This window comes from Budorcas taxicolor, chromosome 1 (genome assembly GCF_023091745.1).
Source record: "Budorcas taxicolor isolate Tak-1 chromosome 1, Takin1.1, whole genome shotgun sequence".
NCBI lineage: Eukaryota > Metazoa > Chordata > Mammalia > Artiodactyla > Bovidae > Budorcas > Budorcas taxicolor.
Window position 1 is genome coordinate 163,362,102 of NC_068910.1, and position 23,414 is coordinate 163,385,515.

Consider the following 23,414-nt stretch of genomic DNA (forward strand, 5'->3'; position numbering starts at 1 on the left):
AAGAAATGCAAAATGTCCTCATCCTAGGAAAGGCGACCACTGATTGAATTCTGGAAGCAAAGGGGGTCCTGAATTGCTTTTAAGAGAACCTCAGGGAAGCTGGTATTCCCCCCAGCCCCCAAATCTCATATACCAGCATATAATATTCCAGAGGGGAGGAAAGTAAAATCAGATCTAGTCAAATCATCAAAAGTCCCCATAAAATGTTGTATGTGTATGTATATACTCATATATATACTACGTTTTTCACTCTGAATAGAGTTATAATCACATCAAAGTAATTTCCCCCTATCTCCGCATTTTAGTTTCTTTGTCCCTATGGGAATGATATAGTGGAGACAAACAATAAATGTGAATGAATGAGTGAATGATATGTTACACGACACACTTCACAATTCACCTCAACAAAGGTGCATGTCACTTAATGATGACAGATGAAAAAGAATCTATTCCTTCCTTCTCCAAATGGAAGAAGCCCGCGGCTGGGCGTGGGGACATGCACACACACACACACGTGTGCACATACACACACACACACACACACACACACACACACAGTGTTGCAGTGTCCAAGAACTTAAAATATACTAATTTTCAAACTTTGATTAACCAGTTCCCATAGAAACCATAAATCAGTCTTCTGAAGGACACATAGGAAGGCTTTCCTGGCTGGAAACAACATTCTTTGACCACTGAGGAAAATGAAACCAGAGCCAAATCATAGCAACCCAAGATGGCATGGTTTTAAAGGTCTCACGTTTCTTCCCTCTTCAGTGTTAATGCTAAAGCAGGCAGACGTCTATCCGCACGCTAAGGAGATCTCTGAATTCCAAGGAGCGCGCGTCGCGGAGCGCTGCCGCCTGGCTGGCCGCCAGGGAGCCTCCCCGTGGCTCGGTGATTGCCTATCGACCCGCGTGCGCCCGCCTCCTGTCAGCACCCGGTGGATCCCCGGTGAACTTGGACCAGACTTGCCCATGCTGCCCCGGGCAATCCTATTTCCTAACAAACGCAGCGTAGTGCATTTTCACAGTATCCTTCATCTCTTTCAGAATTTAAAAGCACATTAACAGAGCTCTATTTCCACACACTTCACTGCAAATAATTGCTAGAAAACCTTCACACAAAATTCCAGTGTCTCTGGATTTGCTCAGGAACACCTGTACCAAGGAATATGAGTATCTCCTGCTATGTTACACCCCCCCCCCCACCCGCCCCCAAACAGACTACTGGAAATTTTAGCTAGTAGGCACCAAGTGGCAATAAAAATGAAACAGACAAAACCAGGTCTAAAGTTGCTAGAGCAGCATTTAGGACTTGTCTGTTGGGCTTGCTTCTGCCGGCTGCAAACACCACTTGGGAGTTCTTTAATGTGAAGCTTAAAATGTCCTCCAACTCACTAGGTTTAAAAGAGCATTCATCAAAGGAATGTTGAAATTCAATCTAATTCTTTTAAAACACTCCCTTCTAAAATTCCTTGACACAAACTGAGTTCATTCCACGCTGCACCCTTTTGTGTCTCTTCATTGATTTCCCAGATTCTGTCCTCTGCTCGGTCCTCTAAAATTTATCCCTTTGAAAATGCAGTTCATTTCCACTGCAACACCATGACCCTTCTCAAATGAGCCTCCCTCCAGTAATCTCCAAGGAACTGCTCATCCCAGCACCTCCTATTCTTTAGCAAACTGATTTCTTCTTCCAGTCCACTCCTTTCTCCACTTACATATCCAGCCCAGTAGTCTCATCAACAGGTAACTTCCCATCAGACCACCCTAATTCTGGTTTCCCCCTTGCCTTCCCTGTGCTCTAGTCCATCCTACACATGGTCCTTTGGGGCCTTTCCCACAAATCTTGTTTTATCTCTGAAAGGGAAAGTGTTAGTCTCTCAGTCGTGTCCATCTCTTGGCAACCCCATGGACTGTAGCCCAACAGACTCCTCTGTCCATGGAATTTTCCAGGCAAGAATATTGAAGTGGGTTGTCAGGCACTCCTCCAGGGAATCTTCCAGACCCAGGTCTCCCACATTACAAGCAGATTCTTTACCATCTGAGCCACTAGGGAATCTCAGTACTTTTTGAGAACAGCAGCCTCCTGGAGCATCCTTTTCCCATTTACACCTTTAGAGAGCAGGAGATACAAGATCGGTGTCACTGTTGCCCAATATCACTTAACTTGTTGGAGAGAGAGCATATTCTAGCCTAAGCAAACTTCTCATGCATTTTAGGAAGTATCAGACTCTTTCATAAATCCATCATCTCCACGCATGCTGGTTCCTCTACTTAGAAAGCTCTCCTCTTGTTCCCTTCACCTGGCTAATCCCAACCTATCTTCCAGCTGAGTCTTGCCAGCCCTTCCTCGGGAAGATGCCCTGACCTCTCTGCACAGAACTATGGGCCTCTGCTCTCCCTGGAGGAACCTGATCACTTGTTTCATTGCTGGTCTCCTTCACTGGAATTCAAGCTTTCGTGGGGCAGGCACTCCAGCTCTCCTGACCCCATTGTAATTCTAGCCCATCGAATATCATCTGACACACAGGAGGTGCTCGATACAGTTTTGAATGAATGAATGAACCTAATACCTTTTCTGTTATCTAGATGCATATTCTTTCCAATACCCTGCTGTGCCTTTGAAAAATGAGGCATTCCAATGAAGGTGTAGTCAGCATGACTGCAAGTAGCCAAGCTTGGAGAGGGGATTTCCCCCATCTCAGGAGTTTCCCTGCCTGGTAGTCTGACCTGCTGAAGAAACTACTGAGATGATCTTATATACTTCAAGCCAACACCATGCCTTACCATTCACCCAGTGATTCCAGCACCCCTAACCCAGACAAATACTCTCAGGAGAGGGCCTCAGCCATGAAGAAGCAGAGGCCCTCTCAATGCAGTACTTCATCGTCAGCCCGAACACAAGGATGTTAGAATTCTGGCCTCTCCCCTCATCCACAGCTTCAGACTATACTTTCTTGAGAGAATACTCAGATTATGGCCCATGCCAGACACAGAAAATACTGAGGGAAATCTGATGAATTAACGAGGGGTTACTTTAATCCAATACTCCAGCCTCTCCCCTGTCCTAGTTCTTTCTTAATAAATATAAAATGCTTCAGATTCACCCATACTTCCCCGATGGTTCAAATGGTAAAGAATCTGCCTGCAATGCAGGAGACCTGATTCGATCCCTGGGTTGGGAAGATCCCCTGCAGAAGGGAATGGCTATCCAGTCAAGTATTCTTGCCTGGAGAATTCCATGGACAGAAGAGTTTGTTGGGTTACAGTCCATTGGGTTGCAAAGAGTTGGACATTACTGAGCAACTAACATCTTCACCCATAATTTAAAACACCACAAATATTCTCTCAGCTCTCCTTTTCCCCCTGACCACCATCCTAACTCTTTGGCTTCAATCAAGCCCCTTGGAAAAATGGTCTCCACTTGTTCACTCCACTCTCACCCTCTGTTCATTTCTCAGACCAGGATCAGGAACTGGGCCCCAACCCACCAAAGCCACCGGTAAACTCTTGGAACAAAACACAAAGGACACTTCCTAGCTCTTATGTGGCTTGTCTTTCCTGTAACATTAATACAACTCATCTTCCTTCTGCATGCGTGCTAAGTCACTTCAGTCATGTCCGTGTTCAGTTTGTGACCCCATGGGCTGTAGCCTTCCAGGCTCCTCTGTCCGTGGGATCCTCCAGGCAAAAATACTGGAGTGGGTTGCCATGCCCTCCTCCAGGGAATCTTCCCAATCCAGATATCGAACCACACCTCTTATGTCTCCTGCATTTGTAGGCAGTTCTTTACCACCAGTGCCACCTGGGAAGCTCATCTTCCTTCTTACCTCATCTTCTTTCTGGCCCACCTTAATTTTTATGAGTTCCCCACCCATGGATATCCTTCTCTACCCTTTTCGACAGTACCTATTCTGTCTTTTTCGCTTATTCGTGTTTTTTTTTTTTTTGACCAAATTTCTCTTAATCATTATAGAGTAAAGCTACATCTATCATTTTTTTAAACTACAAGCCCGTCCTACAACTACCCATAACCGAAATATGTGTCATCTCCACATTATGGATGAGGAAACTAAAGGACATAGATTAAGTCACTTTCTCTGGTAACTGGTGGAACTAAGATTTGGACCCAGGCAGCAGAGAATACACCCTTATTCTTTGCTGATTCTTTCATTGATGGTGGTCCTCAGTGACCCCTCTGAATCCACAGATACTTCCTGAGTGACTCTACTCTGCTCCCTGGTTTCATGCTGGTATTCCCAGTGTTCTCGTCCACAGCTTCCTCTCATCTCAAGATGGTACACATCCAGCTGCCAGCTGAGCACATTCTAAACAAACTCATCACCTTCAACCTGTCCTCTCAATCTGCTCCATTCTGTGCACTCTTCCCTTGCAGAATGTACCCAATCACTTAGCCTGGAGATGAAGCTCAGTTCAGTTCAGTCGCTTAGTCACGTCCGACTCTTTGTGACCCCATGAATTGCAGCACGCCAGGCCTCCCTGTTCATCACCAACTCCCGGAGTTCACTCAGACTCACGTCCATCCAGTCAGTGATGCCATCCAGCCATCTCATCCTCGGTCGGCCCCTTCTCCTCCTGCCCCCAATCCCTCCCAGCATCAGAGTCTTTTCCAATGAGTCAACTCTTTGCATGAGGTGGCCAAAGTACTGGAGTTTCAGCTTTAGCATCATTCCTTCCAAAGAAATCCCAGGGCTGATCTCCTTCAGAATGGACTGATTGGATTTCCTTGCAGCTCCAACATCACAGTTCAAAAGCATCAATTCTTCAGCGCTCAGCCTGCTTCACAGTCCAACTCTCACATCCATACATGACCACAGGAAAAACCATGGCCTTGACTAGATGGACCTTAGTCAGCAAAGTAATGTCTCTGCTTTTGAATATGCTGTCTAGGTTGGTCATAACTTTTCTTCCAAGGAGTAAGCGTCTTTTAATTTCATGGCTGCAGTCACCATCTGCAGTGATTTTGGAGCCCAAAAAAATAACGTCTGACACTGTTTCCACTGTTTCCCCATCTATTTCCCATGAACTGATGGGACCAGATGCCATGATCTTCATTTTCTGAATGTTGAGCTTTAAGCCAACTTTTTCACTCTCCTCTTTCACTTTCATCAAGAGGCTTTTTAGTTCCTCTTCACTTTCTGCCATAAGGGTGGTGTCATCTGCATATCTGAGGTTATTGATATTTCTCCCAGCAATCTTGATTCCAGCTTGTGTTTCTTCCAGTCCAGTGTTTCTCATGATGTACTCTGCATAGAAGTTAAATAAGCAGGGTGACAATATACAGCCTTGACGTACTCCTTTTCCAATTTGGAACTAGTCTGTTGTTCCATGTCCAGCTCTAACTGTTGCTTCCTGACCTGCATACAGATTTCTCAAGAGGCAGGTCAGGTGGTCTGGTATTCCCATCTCTCTCAGAATTTTCCACAGTTTATTGTGATCCACACAGTCATCCTATTTCCCACCCACTCCCTTGCCTCCCACATCCAACAATCAGCAAGTTCATCAATTCAACTACTTTTTCACCTTAGTTCAGAATCTGATCATTCCTTATCACCACCATGGAGAGCTTCTTCAAACAACTGCCAGAGTGATCTCTCAGAACCACAGCTATTCTCAAGACTCCACTGACAATATCTTCAAAGACTCTTTCTTTCAGGACAAGATTCCAACTGCTCAGTGCAGCATACAATGCCTCTTTGATAGGCAATGGTCATGTCTCAAGCTTTGTTCCACTTTAGACTCTAATCTCCATGACTCAACACAGCCTGTTTGTTCTCTAGTCCCCAAAACCTTTTATACGTGGCAGTCCCTCTATCTGAAGCATACTTCATCACACCCCTTCCCCTCACCACTCACCTATCTTCTTTCTCTCAAGCCACTTGTCTCCACAGGCATCTCTATGGCCACAGAACCTTGCCCATGTGCTCCTATAGCCCTCTAAGCTCACTTCTCTCTCTGCACCTATTATACTAAATAGTAATAATCTTTTTGGGGTTTTCTCAAAATCAGATTGGACTTCTCTGAGTACAGAGGACAAATCCTATACCTCTTTGCATTAAATAAGCATCTACCATAGATAGGACCCACAGAAAGCAGATGCTCAATAAATCTCTGTCAAAGGAAATAGCAAATGAAAACACAGCTTTTGAAAGTTGGCCCTGCCCCTCCCCCTGAATTAAGTAGGCTGATGGATACAAAGCTGACTGCATTTCAAGTGAAAGAAGCAGATGGCTTTAAATCACATCAGCTCCAGCCAGGGAATATACACTCTTCCTTTCAAAACACCCTTAAATTATCACTCTCATTATTGATCCTTTTTTCTTTACTGAAAAAAAAAAGATTACTTTAAAAGGTTTAATCTAAATAGAGGAGAACAATGAGAGCTCTGTAGCATGAAGATAACTCAAGTACATCAGTGCTTCATTGATATAGCATAATTAAGAAGTGAATTGATTCACATGAAACAGTTTTCTGGATTAATATTCATTTTTCCTTAAAGCATTAAATAAATGTTTCGTGGGTTTTTTTTTAAATCCTTTCTGGAAGAAAATCATTCTCAAATATATTAGACACCTCTCTACTTTCATAATCAAAGAACATTTTTAAAAATGCTCACAAGATAATAAGTGAAGGCAATAATTAAAGTATTTTTTAAAACATAAACATATATATTTACATCAATACTTATATTTGTATTTATACTGTGTAACTCTTTTAAAATGTTAACAATGGAAATCTCTGGTTGTGAGTTTATAAGAGATGTTTATTTTGTTACCACATCTGGATATTCTAATATTTCCACAATAAAATGTATATGTTATATAATAAAACTAGAGATTTGTAAATAAAATTAGGACTATATTGAATTTAACATGCTATTGACAAAATAAATCTACCATGATCAAGTTCCATATTTACTCACTGGTACACAATAAAGTAAACATGATGCCTTATCTAACCAATCCAGAATATAATGCTTTCAGAGATTTTGAGAATATAGTTTTTTTCAGGTCCTCTTACTATCAGTCTAAAACTGTATGTTCTTTTCTTGCTATCGATTCTGACTTCTAGAAGCCCCCTTTTATTCTTTTCAAATATGTTATTTGTAAGTCTGCTAAAGTCATTTGAAAAATACAGTGCTCATTTCTTGGGAACTTGAAGTTTAAAATCCAGCATTTTCTAAATAGAGATTCTGTGACATCCATTTGCACTTTTTATTTACTGTAACAGTTAGGTGTATGTTGGGCTTCGGAATATAGTTCAGCTTCCAGCTCCAGAATAACTAGCTATGTGACCTTGGATGAGCTACTCAACTTTTTTGAGCCTCAGTTTTCTATTCTGTAACTTGGGAGAGCAATACAATTGCACCATTTTTGTAAAGATTAAATGAGGTGATGAGGTAAAGAACCCACAGAGTTTAAAACAATAGCAAGTATACAATATAGGTTAGCTATTATTATTAATAGCTAATTTATATTGGGTTCCTGGTGGTTCAGACAGTAAAGAATCTGCCTGCAATGCTGGAGACCCCACTTCGATCCCTGGGTTGGCAAGATCCCCTGGAGAAGGGCATGGCTACCCACTCCAGTATTCTTGCCTGGGACATCCCATGGACAGAGGAGCCTGGCAAGCTACAGTCCACGGGACCACAAAAGAGTCAGACACGACTGAGTGACTAACACTTAACATTGTAATTCATGTTACCATTATTATTTACCTCTGATTCTCAGTGATTTTCCAGGTAGAAAGGCTGACCAAAAATCGAGTTCTAGGTAAGCAAAATATTTCTATCTATATCAGCTGGTTACAGAAATAAGAGTCATCTAAAAGCCAAGGCAGGTTAATCTCACCCTTTGGAGCAGGAAAAAAGGTCATAAATTTGTTAAGGTAATTTAGCAATTTAGAGTTAGTAAGTTAAATGTAAAACTCTAGTTCTGAAGAAGCCATGTTTATGGCCTACTTGTTTCTAAATATGCCTATGTCCGTTAACTATGAACCAGATTACAAAATTGGAGCCCATGTGGTAAGCTACCTATTCTCCCCTGCTCTGGGATGCTTCCAAAACCTTTAAGCAGAGGACATTTGCCTGTATATTTTTTAGTCTTTTTTTGGATCATCACTGGAATAAATCAGAGCAACCCAGATAGAGAGCACACAATAACATGTTTTTAATGAAAAATACAAATGAACCATAAAAGTTCTTACCAGAAATAATTCAGTGGTACTGGTGGCCTTAACAATAGTCTTACAAAGTTGTCTTCAAGTGGCTCTGGCCAGTAATATATGCCAAGTCAGAAAACTATTTCCGAAGCAAGTTGAATTTTTTAAAGTATCTATCCAAATAAAAAAGTAATAGATGTTCATTACAGAAAAGTTGGCAAAAACTGAGAACTATAGATGAGGGGATTACAAATTATCCATAATTCACCACCAAGAGATAAACACTATTAAAACATTTTGATGCATTTCCCTCCTTTTGTGCTTATTGTCTTTATATTTATTAATTTCTATATAAAACCATGCTGTTACAGACATTTGTATCCTGCTTCCTTTTTGACTTATTATAATATAAGCATTTTACAGAGCATTAAAATTCTTTGTAAACATCATTTTTAATAGCTGCATAAATGTTCCATCGTAAGGAGATACCATAATTTACGTACTGTTTCCTCACTGTTGGACATTGAGGCCATTTCCAGTCTTTTTGCTAACACACAGAAATTTTAAAGATGGTTTTCAAGAGAAAACAAGTTTTATTTCGTGGGCAAATGAAGTACCCAGTGAAACAGACAGTGATGATATGTTCATGTAATAGATTCACTGCCACCCTCAGGTTCGATCAGAATAGGCATTTATCTTTCCTTCAAGCAATAATTCATTTTAATTCAGACTTCCCCTTAGTACCTGCTTCCTCACAAATGTTTTCCATCTCTCACAACTGCAAAGACTCAGCCATAAAGCTCACTTTTTTGACAGGTGGCATTTAATTTGTCTGTGGGTCAAAAGCCATACTATCTCTTGTTGCCACACTGAACAGAGGCAGGAAGTGTCACCTGCAGTCCTACCCGTGTGTAATCCTCCTCCTTTGTGAGACAATTTACTTCTTCTTCATGTTCAATTCTTGGCCAGTCTGTCAGATGTTAAAGTGCCTTGCTTGGGCTTCTGGGGTCCTTAAAAATTAACTGTTGCTTCTGGGCCATTCAGCTCTCTTGAAGAGTCTATCTCCATGGGGACCAGAACGCCATACCAAGGGACTCCACCCCACCTTGCTGCTGCTGCTGCTAAGTCACTTCAGTCGTGTCCAACTCTGTGCAACCCTATAGACGGCAGCCCACCAGGCTCCCCCATCCCGGGGATTCTCTAGGCGAGAATACTGGAGTGGGTTGCCATTTCCTTCTCCAATGCATGAAAGTGAAAAGTGAAAGGGAAGTCGCTCAGTCGTGTCCGACTCTTAGCGACCCCATGGACTGCAGCCTACCAGGCTCCTCCATCCATGGGATTTTCCCGGCAAGAGTACTGGAGTGGGGTGCCATTGCCTTCTCCACCACCCCACCTTAAGAGGATTCTTATTTTTTTCAGAACAGGCCTCTTTCCTGCTATGCTAGAGAGTCATGTCAGAAACATAAATGCCCCACCTATGTTACCTGATGAAGAGCTTAAACCCTGAGGTAACTGAAGTAGTCACAGCAAGAAGCAAAGCCTTGGGGAGGCCATTACTACTGCAACACGTGGTCATGCGGATTCCATGTTCGAAAGAGAATACCATAAGCATACTTAATATGAAATGCAAGGACTACAGCCAAGTGAGTTAAGAATTTCGACTGACTGTTTTTGGAAACTAATAGCTTACCAGACTCTAATCGGATATGGAGCTATCACAGACACAATCTAAAAACTGTAACGGCTTGTTGGAGTCAAAATTAGGACTTCACAATACAAAATAAAATGTATGAAGACAGTGAAATAGGAAAGTTTGTGAAGCAGAGGGGAGCAAAAGACTTCAAAGTCCACTTCTATTAACATTAATCTGGTACTAGGGGGTCCCTCAGACCGAGCTTAACCAGACTGCCTTACCCTTCAAAAGACTAGTTTACCCTCTGGAATTAGACATCAGTAAAAGTAATCAAGAGTAGAACCAAAGAAGTTTTATCCTTTCTGCACAGAGAATGAAATTGAAATGAATAAAATATCTAAATTTTAGAAATGAGAGGACTTTTGGCCTTATCATAATCCCTAAATAATGATTTTTCAATGTTAGAGGCATAGTGTAACTGCACAGTGTTTGTTGTTCAGATGAAATAAAATGAAACAATACAGGAAACCCTTGCCACATTGCTTGGCAGGAAGATCCTGCTCAATGTATGGCACCGATTCTGCTACTTTCATACAGAAGCAATGGGTTTAAAAGAACTCATTTTACCCATTACCCTTAAGGGACTTTCTAATCTTTATTTCCTGATTATTAAAATGAGAACATTTTTAAATGATAAAATCTGCTATATAAATTTTTTTACTTTTGGCAAGGTATATTATAAAATGTTGGGATTTCATATAAAAACATCCATTAATATTGATAATGGTCTTTTTTATTTTGATGGACACAAGAAGCTAAAACCTCCTTCTTTACACAAACCAACATCCAGAATTTAAACAAACAAAAATAGGTGGGTATTTCTTTGCTAAAAGGCAATTCCTCATTTTATAAAAGAATGGTCTAAAAATTCTAAAAAACAAATGTCTAAAAATTTACTCTGTGAAAATCAGCATGATCTTCAAATATCTTATTTACCCATACTGGTTAGAATTCCTTGGGGCCCAATTGCTTTGGAGTTCAGAATTTTTCAGATTTTAGAAAGACAATATAGCACATATGTGCCCAGAAGCGTCTAGAGTCACACCCTAACCAAATCCATTAACATTTACTTAAAGAAACTTAAGGTGAAGTCACTCAGTCGTGTCCAACTCTTTGCGACCCCATGGACTGTAACCAACTAGGCTTCTCCATCCATGGGATTCTGCAGGCAAGAATACTGGAGTGGATTGCCATTTCCTTCTCCAGGAGATCTTCCCGACCTAGGGACCGAACCCGGGTCTCCCCCATTGGAGGCAGACGCTTTAACCTCTGAGCCACCAGGGAAGCCCATAAAAGAAACTTAAGGATTTTCATATTGAATAAAATAAATTCTATAATAAGACTCACATCAGCTCAGTGTACATTTTCCTACCAAATTAATTTGTGACAAATAGCAACAATGAAAGTACCTGCCAGTATTTAGAGCTTTTGGGATTTCAAAATTAAGAATAAGGGATTATGAAACTATTTTTGATTTGAACACACACAGTCAAATCAGTCTAGTGTGTAAATTTAAGATGGGTAATTTAAGAAATAAAAAGGGTAGCTTATGTGCTGATATCATGGAGACAAAATGCTAGTTGAAATAGAAATACCTTTTAATGAAAAGGCACAAAAGAACTGGTGAATCTGAAGCATGTACCTTCCAAAGCAAAAGAATTTCAAGAGTTGCTAGTGCAGATCAGGCCTGCAAAAGTACCACACTGACCTAAGATTTCTTAAAGTCTACTCTGGTCATTATTCACTACCACTAACCAAAATCTTCTGGCAACGAGTCTGAAACTATTTTTCAAAGGCGAAAAAGAGTCCTTGGAAACTGAACACACAATGTAGGCAAAGCCCGCAGGAGACACATCCAGAAACTGAGACATACATAGGTTTATAAACACACAAAAATTACACGGTAAAAATACAAGAACCATGCTCCCTCTCATTACCGCTGTTGTATAATCTGAACCTAATATCACTGCCAAATCCCAGGATTAGGAACAGATCTTTAGCACCCCAAATACTAATTTATAGTGAGACGATCTTGGATCTTCCTAGTTTTTAATGCACGTTGATGGTATAAGGCTGCTGGATCATTTTGATGTAAGACTTTATATCTCTCCATCTCAGTTTTCCCTTAAAAAATAAAATTATTATCTCTCTCTAAGCAAATGAGCGTGTTTCATTATATCCAGAAACATGCTTTAGAGAAAAAGGATCCTTTAAACTACCAAGTGGAGAAGAAAATGGCTACCCACGCCAGTATTCTTACCTGGAGAATCCCAGAGGAGCCTGGAGGGTTACAGTCCATGGAGTCACAAAGAATGGGACACGACTGAGCAACTAAACAACAACAGCAAAAACTACCAACACTCATTGTCAAGCAGGGCTTAACATAGAATAAAGCCAAAGAGCAAAAATAATGTCTTAGGCAGACATTTCCCTACATTTAAGTGACCAATGTTAAATTATTGTACATAACAAATCAGATTAGGAATGTATTTTAAGGCTGATTAATCCTTGAAGAACGTGTATCTCTTGGAACATTTGTTGTAACAGATCCATGAGAAAATAGACACCAGAGAGTTTACCAGTCTCACTGAGCTAATTTGTAGCCCAGCTAGAACAAGAACTCCCAATGCTTACAAATAATATAAGTTTGGGGTACATTTTTATCAACAAGGGAGCAATAGAGGGGACACAGAAACATGGATTGAAGGTTGATTATCAGTGACTAATTTAAATTCAACAAACAATTATTGGGCTCACACTTTGCCCATAATGCAGTTAAAATCTAGCTACAGAATTAACATGAGCAACTAAATAAAAATTGACAGAAGGTGCTCGACAGGACTTTAGGAGAGAGACCCTGGAATTCAGATGAGGGAGAAGCGGAGACAGTTTTCTGGTGGGATTGAAATGGGGAGATACAACAACTTACTGGGAGTATATCTGGCCACTACAAAGAATCCCTCAGTTGTACAGTGAGCCAAAAATACATTTAGAACTTTTACAACGATCGCTGGGTCATTAGGGTAGACTGTGAACTCCCTGGTCCCTTAAATTTTAATGAAACTGAGCCCTTTTAAGGGTGGCACTTTGAGCAAGTTTAGCTGTGAAACAATTAAAATGTTAACGGTGTTTCTACTGTAAATAGATTTATGAAAGGGAATGCCAACTGAGTCATTTCCTAGCCCTAACTTGTTACTGTCAGTTGAATTCAAGCAAGATGTACTTTACAAGAGATGTAAGGCATACCTTTTAACAGCTGCTGCCTGTTGTGTTTCCTATTTCAAAATTCATTTCATATTGCATATAACATGCCTAAAGCCCAGTACAAATACTATTCTGTTATCACATAATTGGCCAGTGTGTATTGCTGTGTCTTGAGTTTCTACTTGTTTTATTTTACATGTGGTATTTTAGTACATTGAAAGGAAACCCGTGTTCATTTTTGTGCATCCCAATACAGAGAGAGTTCAAAAGTTCAAAAGATAAGACGTGGTTCTCAGCATGAATAAACCGTGAAAGGCATTAGAAAATAAATTTTTGATGTCAAGATACATTCCCAGTTTATTCACACTGAGAAAACTTTGGGACTTTGTAAGCTGGGCTAGACAAAATTTGTTTAAACTCCACAATAAATAAAAAAGTAATATAATTTGACTGTCACTCTATTATCACACACGTCTATAAATCAAACCCTTTACAATGTAACAAAAATTTGGAAGTACTGCAAATGAAGATTAGTGTTTTGAGCTCCAGAAAGAAAAAAAAATCAAAATTAGGTTGCCTTTCTCCTGATACTGATCTGAATCTACTATGCTAAACCAGAAAAATGGTTTTCTTAATAATTCAGAGAAACCAAACTTCAAATCTCCTGGGACTGCCTCTTCTCTCAAGAGTCAAAGTCACTAAAGCTCAGAATTACTGTCAATTCTTAATTAACCATGTCAGTGAGAAGAACACTTACCACCATTGAAAACTGTCTATTGAGGAGTGACAGCACTTCCCACATCATCAGTTGACAAGCCACATAATTTATATACCAGGAGCTGACTTTCCAAACAGCTGGCCAGGAAAGCCTTTACTAATTTCAAACATGTTCTCATCATTATCGCATGGTTTTCAAATAGATTTCTTTAAAAAAAAAAATCTAGAGATCTTTGCATACCTATGAAAATTCAAATGTCAATTCAGATTGCTGGGACAGTCAACTAACCCTGTGTGAGGGACCCAGAACTTATCTGTGAAACAGACGACTTTTGTGCTGGGTCTTAAGAGATTGGCCTGGAGGAGGCAGGAAGTTCACTGAGAGTAAAGTATAGAGAGCACTGGGGGGCCCTGCAAGGGCGTAGGGGGTGGGGGCAATGATGACAAACAGTCCAACACGAGCTCAGACACCTCCAGCTGCTCTCCAGGAGTCTACACTTCTTGTCAACCATGACCAAAAGTGATGGCTACCAGAGTTTTCTCAACTAAAACAAGGTTCTTCCATTGGGTTTGTTGGGGGTAATTAATGGCACCCCACTCCAGTACTCTTGCCTGGAAAATCCCATGGACGGGGGAGCCTGGTGGGCTGCAGTCCATGGGGTCGCGAACAGTCGGACACGACTGAGCAACTTCACTTTCACTTTTCACTTTCATGCATTGGAGAAGGAGATGGCAACCCACTCCAGTGTTCTTGCCTGGAGAATCCCCGGGATGGGGGAGCCTGGTGGGCTGCCGTCTATGGGTTCGCATAGAGTCGGACACAACTGAAGTGACTTAGCAGCTAAGTCAATTACTTTTCAGTAGCAACACCCTCCGCTTTCCATACTCCTCTTTTATTTAAATTCCCTGACACCTCCCATGGCATTTACACTCCCTCCCTCTTTCCTTCTTCTCAGGCAGTTTCTTAATCTCCTCCTTGGGTCCTTTCTCATCTGTGCTCTTCATGTGTGTACCTGCAAAGTCGCTTCAGTCATGTCCAGCTCTGTGTGACCCTATGGACTGCAGCCCACCAGGCTCCTCTATTGATGAGATTCTCCAGGCAAGAATACAGGAGTGGGTTGCCATGCCGTCCTGCAGGGGATCTTCCCCACCCAAGGATTGAAGCTGGGTCTCTTACATCTACCTGCATTAGCAGGCAAGTTCTTTACCACTAGTGCCACCTGGGAAGCTCTCCTCTCATAAACTAAAGTACCCCAGGTTTCCTTCTTCAATAATCTTTTCTCCTCATTTTTTATACATACTTGTCTCCTGACACTTCAATATCCCAATATACATCTAGCCCAGACCAATCTCCTGGCCTCAGACACTCCTGTGGAGCTTCCCCACAAGGTCCCCATCTGAGAACCCACAGATGCGTTAAGTGTCGACAGGGTCACAGCGGAACTCACCTTCTTCTCCTCTTTCCTGTGTTTCTGATTTTCTCTATTACCCAGATGTCACCTTCTTTCTCTCTCACTCCCTTTCCACCACACATTCACCAACTCCTTTGGAATCTATCCTTCCTTTCATCACCACCACCGCTTCCTTTGTTTATGAGACTCACACCACTTCTCCTACTACTGAAGCAATCTCCTCATTGGGCTCCCCACCTCTGGCCTCTTCCCTCTCCAGCCCATTCTTCATTCAATAAACACAAATCTGACTAGGTTCCTTCTCTGCTTTCAGTCAGGCTCTGCTTGGCTCTTCACTGGTGTACTGTGAAGTCCAAAGTTCTCACCTTGAGATTGTGAGACCCACCCTGAGTTAGTCCCTCTTAATTGCCTTAAACTCATCTTCTACTGGGGCTCCTTTTATATCCTCCCCTCCAGACATACCATTAAGAAAATGATTTATGGTTTTTCCTAAATGAGAAAAGACTTCCTTCTTCTTGCACATGCTCTTCTCATCAACTAGAACCCCACCACCACTTTTATCATCCATCCATCCATCCATCCATCCTAACCTTTACTCAGTGAATTAGCTTAAGAAAAATGCACTCTTGAAAACCTATAACTGAAGCCCTGGATTCTATCTTCCCTCCAGTTAGGTTATATGTTACATCTCTGCCAACTTTTTTTTTTTTTTTTGATAGGTTCTGATCTGTTCATTGATCTCCTTCCAGGTCTATGAGCTGCTCGATGACAGAGAATTAGCTTATCCTCTTTGTATCCCCAAAGCCTAGCAAAACACTGGACAAGGAATAAACATGTGTTAAATGGAAGTAACAAGAAATCAGCTACATACTAAGCAGCTGGGTTAGTGATTTAACTTCAGCTTCAGTGGAGAGAAGACAGATACTTGGGATTTGAACATAGCCCCTTGAGTCCGCTCATTAAACCTCTGTGTTCAACTAGTTCCAGAGTCTTCCCACCTATTGAAAAAGAAATGGAAACACAAGTGCTGGATTTAACAAGAGAACAAAACTAGATTTAAGCTTTAGCAAAGCCCATGCCGGTGAAATGGGGAAAGAAAATGTTAGAGGTGTTAGAGGACTCATTTCTACATATCTTGTGATGAAGTTTTTGGGGCTTTTGTTCTAGAAGGATTTTTGTATAGCAACAGCCTTGGAAGATTTAGAGGGTGTGTCCTGCCAGGGCTGAGGTCAGAGTTGTTTCCTGAGCAGGATAAGAAAGATGATGTCTCCCTCTAAGGCCAAAAGTTTAGCAAGGTTGCTAATGTCCCCCTTAAAATACTGGAGACTTTTATAAGGCCTGGGTTCCTCATCTGTGATTTAACCCCACTGTGTACACAGTATCCATTTGGGCCACTCCTCATTGCCTCATGGAACTGGTGGGGGGTGACTGATGCAAACCTGAAGCTCCAATTACCTGCTATGGCCTGATTGATTAGTAAAGTCCTTTGTCTCTCATCCAGGGGTCTCATGTCTTCTGCCAGCAGTTATGAACTCTGACAGACTAACTTGTTACCCTGCAGGCAGAGTAAAATCTGACAGAAGAACACCTCATCAGAATTCTTGATGAGGAGAAAAGAATTAAAGGAAATTTTTAAATTGTCCTATAAAAGTTTATGAAATTGAATAATACCAGAAAGATAAAATCTTGAATAGAGTGTAATAGTTAAAAGCACAGATTCTACAGTCAAACAGTCCAGGTTCATAGCCTAGCTTTCAAAATTGTTAACTACATAAATTCTCCTGAGCTCCATAGCCTTATATGTAATTTCTGAGAAAATCGTAACTTCTCTAAATCTCAATTTCCTCATTATAAAATGTGGATACTAATATTCTGATAGGGTTGTTGTGAGGATGAAATGAGTTAAATATGGAAAGTACTTATATTGTTCCTGGCATTGAATAAGTGCTATTTAAGAATAATATTCTGATGCTTGAACTTTACTCCATGGAAAATCAAAGTTTTTACAAAAGGAAATGATGTTAATAGGTCTTTGATGAAACTGTATATATAATAAAAACCAACTTTGATGAAATTGAATATATAAGAAAAATAAAGAGGATCCATGAAGCGGAAGACCAACCAAGAGACAACCATAGCAACCTAGGAGTAAAACTAGCATGGCTGGGCTTGAGTGCTGGCAATGGGAAAGAGAACTAATTCAAGAGATTTCATTGCTGGTGTTTCTGAAACTTGACACCTGAGAGAAATATAAATATTCATTTCTAGTTATCCAATCACCATACGCAAAGGCTTGTTCATGATCATCTTATACCTAAAGCTCATAATGTAACTACAAGATAAACTAGGAGAAAAGTGACAGATAGGAATTCAAATACGAAGGGAAAAAAGATGAGTCAAGTACTTTGGAGGGAGAAAATGTTAGGGAGACAAAGATAACTAAAAATGATCTAAGGACATTTTGAGTCTTGACCCCACAGTGATAATAAATCTATTATTAGAAATGCAACTCTGTAGCTCTGAAGAGAATGGGGCTAAATGTGCAGATCTAGGTTTCACCAGAATAGAACACATGGTAGGAGCCAGGGAAAGAAATAGCTAAAGCAGGGAAGTATATAGAGTGGAAAGGGGATTAAAGATGCAAGGTGAGAGAAAGCAGCAGCTAGTGCAGGAGAACTGCAGATGAAATTCAGTGTACAAAGGAAATGCACAAGCGAAGAAGTGAAGCGGGAAACAGGGGTAGCCAGTAGAAAAATGGGAGTAGGGTGAGTTCTGGAAAGAAGGCAGCATCTTGGGAAGGAATTTCAGCAGAGGAGGACAGATTGCAGTGGGTTAAATGATCAATGATAAAAATCATTGATATGCATCAAAGAACTGTTCTTGAGAAATTAAAGGCGAAGGAGAGAAGAAGCAAGGTCAAAACAGATCCACATATAGACACAAACATATCAGAAACACGAAACAGAGGGAGACGTAGACAGGAAGACATGAACACATGGGTGAGGAAAGGCAAACATAGCAGGAAGGAAGGAGTTGGCAATAAAAGGAAGAAAAGAGATGACTAATAAAGAACACTGTTCAAGGTAGGATGTGGAACCTGCAGGGAAGGAATTACCTTGAAAATCTGGAAAGTTTTTCCTACAAGATACCCAAGAAAGAAGTAAAAAAAAACAGAAAAAAATATTGAAGACAGGAAGTTGAGGATTCCCTGCTGAGGACAGAGAGTCTGTCAAAATATTACATATTAAATAATGCAATGTCAATGTCATCAATAAAGTATGGGTTGAAGTTGGTTCCTAAAATTCCCTGGCAGAGGTGAGGTTCAGGTCCACTTGGGGCAATAGGAGAAAGAGTAAGCCACTGCTGAAAACATGCAGGAGGGCCTGGGAGGATGGCAATTTGAAAGCCAGGGAAGCCTAGAAAGGAAAGGTCAAGGGAAGAGGGACCATCACAGGTAACAGTGATCAGGAAGAAGGCTCTGGAGTTACAGTGGGTTCAAAGCCCATCCCACCACTTCTCAGCTATGAAACCAAAGCAAGTTACTTAATCTCTCCCTCTGTCTCAGTGTCCTTATCTGAAAAATAGAGATGACAGTATTCCCAACCTCAGAGGATCATTCTTAAAACAATAAACACAAACTGCCAGAAATAATGCCTTGCCCATGGAGGGTGTACATAGTCTTCTCTACCTCACTTTATGTTATGCTCACTTAGTATCACTGATCTCAACAAAAAAGAAAAGTATTTTTTAATTAATTTACACTGAGTAAAGGACAGACCACAGGCCGTGCTTAAATTATCTGTGAATTTAAAAGTGGACTGTTCTGTTCTCAGCCCCAGACATCTCTAATTGGCTCAATTTCAGGCTTTATCAGAATTTTAAAAAAAAAAAAAAACTAAAGTAAATAAAATAAATACCAACATCGTGTGTGTTCACAAGACACCTCTGTCGATTCCCCTTCACGATTCTGGATTATTATATTTTCTTCCCTTTTTCTACTTCTAAATGTATTGATTGTTCAAAAAGCTAAATCTCTGCCACAATGACCAGAAGTTTCCATATCATCTACAGCAGGCTGAGGGGAAACAGTTCTACGCATATGTGTTGGGGGTGGCGTTTGGGTGGGTAAGCTGTATTGTGTCAGGCACATTTCGGATTTCTACATCAACGTGTATTGGAGACCTATATTAGGGAATGAATGTGAGCCATCCTGATCCTCTGGAGGAGGAACTGGTTATCCACTCCAGTATTTCCACCTGGAAAATTCCATGGACAGAGGAGCCTGGCAGGCTACAGTCCATGGGGTCACATGATGAAATAGTTAGGAGACTACTGAGTCACAGAGAGGCCATACCTTTCTAAAATCCCCACTAAGTGTCAGAGAATGCCCAGTACCTCAAGTCCCTGGAGCTTCAGCTACGGGATCTGCCTTTATAGGCAGATCTGGCTTTATAGACATTCTGCCTGAATGGTATCTATCTGCACCACACCCATGTTCACTACTTCCATCATGTTGCATACAATAGTTATGCAAGTGTTTACAAGATAGCATTACAAAGGATAAATTTTAATAGAGTGTATTACAGCCAGTCATTTTCCTTTGATGTCTCAAAGATCTGGAGTAGAGTTTATTTCTGTCTATTTAATCCTTGAGAAAACATTTGCAGAGTACCATTAACATAAGTAAACGCTTCAATATCCCTTTATCAAAATGCCATCATCAGTTACAACTCTCCAATTCATAATGTACTTGCCAAGGCTAGCTTTCCCTATTCCACAATTCCCAGTTTAAGCCGAGCCCATTGTTTTAATACTTCAGTGTCTACAGCTATAAGAGAGCAGGAGAATTTCTTATGAAGAGTCTCGGTGAGGAAGAGAGAGATCAGATCTTCCTTGTGAGGAACAATCTTACCCACTGCAGGACGAAGCACACCAGCCCACCTCCATACCAAGCCCAAATGCCAATAGAACCCTACAGCTTTTACAACAGTCAAAAAAGCCCCACAGGTTCCCACTAGGTAGAAAACACCAGCTGCATTCCCACTGAGAACCCCAGGCAGTGATTACAAAGAACTTCTTAGAAACACAGGCTGGGCTTGGGTGTTCTAAAAGGGATCATATTTGTTAAGAACTCCAGCACTGGAATTCAAACTACCTGTATCCAAATCTCATGGATTCTTGGAGTGTGAATTTAACCTTACTATGTCTCTTTCTTCAGTGTAAATGGAGACGATAACAGTGCCTTACTTGTAGGGCTATTTCCAGGACAAAATGAAATAATACATGTAGTTAGAAATTTGCCGTACATCTAACTAAGAATTCAAAAAAGATTCAGTATTCATTACCTGTGATTTCCAGTGTTGAGTCACACAGTAGGTACACAGGCATTCTTTGTGGAATAATGATTTTATAAATCTGCCTAACCTTAGGAAACCAAAGGTTTGCTTAAAGTGATGACAAGGTCATCAGCAAGATCGATTATCATTAGAGTTGGAGGACCCATAAGTCATACATTATATCTTTTGTTTCATTGATAGAATTTCCTTTGAAAGTGAGCTTGCCCATGGAAGAATATACCATAAATACAATTCTTTACACTTAGGCTGACCATTATTAGCTGCACAGTCATGTCTTCTTTCCAGTTGTCATTCCAGCTCCAAAATTTGCTCAAGGACAAGATCAGCTACACAAAACTTTTACCTGTGTTAATGACCTATAAGTGCCAGTCAGTAGGATGGTGCCTTCTCATTAGTGGCCCTCATCTCATTAGAAGCCTGTTCTCACTGATAATGGACCTCAGAGGTCAATAAAAATCTCAGGAAGAATTCTCTTTAATTTAATAGATGGACAGGTGTGTGAAAGCCAAGTGCTTTGTGTGGCTATATTCCACATGTCTACAACAACTGCAAAGGCATCTGCAGAAAACTAGCACTAAATCCCAACATGGTTCCTGCTGAAGAAACCATTAACTCTAATACCAGGGAGGACTAAATACAAAGTTGATTGGATTTTTCCCATCCAGATTTCAGAAAGTACTAAGAGTCATCAGAGTGATCTCAATAACTCCCAGAAAGAACATCTCTATTAAACACCCAAGGATTTATATTGGTTTTAATATCTGATCTCATCTCACCTGATAAATGAATGAGCTGCAGTAGCAGTGTCCTTTAAAAAAAATGCAATGTCATCCTTCCAGCCTTTTCAACAAAAGTACCAATACTGAAACATGAGGTAAAATATCTAAGCAATATAAAAAGTGATGCGGTATCTCTGTTCTTTTTCAGTGCCCCCCAAAAGGGATTATTCTACCTCATGTGCACGGGTAGCTACCTAATACGTCAGCCAGGGTCCACTTTAATAACAGCACTTGTAAAAGTAAGAGAACAGCTAGCCAGCCAGCTAGCTAAAAAAGCAGTATCTAAAAAGTGGAGGCTTATGTATGCACAAGCTACCCAAAGTAAGATGTGTTTTCTGAAATAAACTGGAGAGGAAACGCCTATTCAAATAAACAGGACCCATCTTATCAATGCAAGAGAAATCACCTATCCAGAAATTTCTTGCATTTCTGCCAAAATGTGTTTACAAACTATGTAGACAAGGAGTTGTTCTGCGAGGACACTGCACACTGGTCATGTCTCAAGATTTATAGTTAGTGACATTCGCAGTAACCAGGTAGCAAATCGAATCTCACAGGAGAAGGATGAAATATGGAAATGTAAAGTGAATCCAAAAATAGTATTTTTCTGACAAGAAAAATGCAAGACCCAGAAAGGTACAGATGGCTTTGTGTACTCATCTAAGCCATTTTTCCACTATAAAGCATTCACATTTCAGAAAATCAAAGATGAAGCGAAGAAGTAGCAAAGACATTAAAGGTATGTTCATAACCGCTTAAGAGTAAAAAGGAGAAGCAGAGTTACATTTGGCTTCTCTCTCAGACAGTTGATGATGATCCATCCCCCTGAGAAGACAGAATTCCGGGGCAAACTTCTCCAGCTAGTCACGGGGATAGGGCAGTTGGTTAAGATTTCACACCTGCCCTGAGCTTCAGGCAACACTTGGCACAGTGACCAAGAATGAGCATCTCCTGCCTCCTTCACTTTTGTTCTGGAAATGAAACCATGCTCCACCCGCAGAGGTTGCGTTATAATTATGTTGCTACTCTCATTCTCTCCTAACCCCCGCAAGCATCTAAGTGGCCCCGCACACAGTCTTTAGCACACTCGCCTCCCCCAGCTCCTCACTTTGGCGAAAGTCATTCGCCATCAAAGGGTTCGCCTCTCAACAAACCTGTGGAATAATCCACTCCTTCGGACTCAGAGATACTTCTCTAAAAAAAAAAAAAAAGAAGACTGGCTATTACAGAAACTCTGGTCTCTAGGAAGGACATGTCAAGTAACGCGCTGTTCAACAGGATTTCGTTCAAAACCCATTCAAAAAGTGGAACTTGTCATTAACCAATTACTCTTCCAAAAAAGGACATTGACACACACACACCTAGGGAGAAATCCTGTCTGGCGCTGAGAAAGTAAGTCAGGTAGGAAGCACCCGGGTCCGGGTCTCTGCCCCGAGGACGCGCAGGGGACAGCGTTCCCGCCTCGCTCGGCCTGGGACAGCCCTCGGACCATCGCCCGGTGCCTGCCCGCCACTGCCGCCCTCCACCTCTACCCGGAGGAAACAGTTGCAGCCACAGGGACCGCAGCAGGTTAGGAGTGGGCGGAGGCACACGGGGCCGACTCTCCCCACACATCCCGGAGCGCGCGGGCTACACTTACATGCCTGGCCGGAGCTGAAGGGCGCTGCCTGGCGGCCAGCCGGCGGCCACCCAAGCGCAGAAACACCAGAGCCACAGTCGCCAGGTCATCTCCGCGGGGTGGAGCGGCTCCAGCCGCCACCCCTGCTGCGCGCCGCGCGCCACTCCGGCTCCGCAAGTCCGAGCCCCGTGCAGAAGTTGAGCTCGCAGGGCAGAAGTTGGTGTGCGGGGCTCGCGGGCCCGGTGAGATGCGTCTCCCTGCGGAGGGCGCGGCAGCAGCTCGGCCCCACTAGGCATCACTGACGAGGAGGAGCGCGCGGGCGGAACGCCTGGGTGGCGCTCGGGCCGCAGAGATGGGCGCCCTTGCTCCGACCGGAGCGACTGGGAACCTGCTAGCCCCGCGGCCCCGCAGCCCCCGCAGCCTCGGTGCCATGGAAACGCGCTCGCTGCTC

General features: G+C 41.7%; 1 protein-coding gene across 1 annotated transcript in view; it reads right to left on the bottom strand.

Annotated features, from left to right (window-relative positions):
• Positions 1-23,073, bottom strand: part of LOC128052808 (EGF-like and EMI domain-containing protein 1) — a 616,586-nt gene extending 593,513 nt beyond the window's left edge. Inside the window, 1 exon segment of the mRNA XM_052645370.1 lies at positions 22,985-23,073. Within this exon segment, the coding sequence (XP_052501330.1) occupies positions 22,985-23,073 (89 nt within the window).
• Positions 23,074-23,414: the final 341 nt, after the last annotated feature.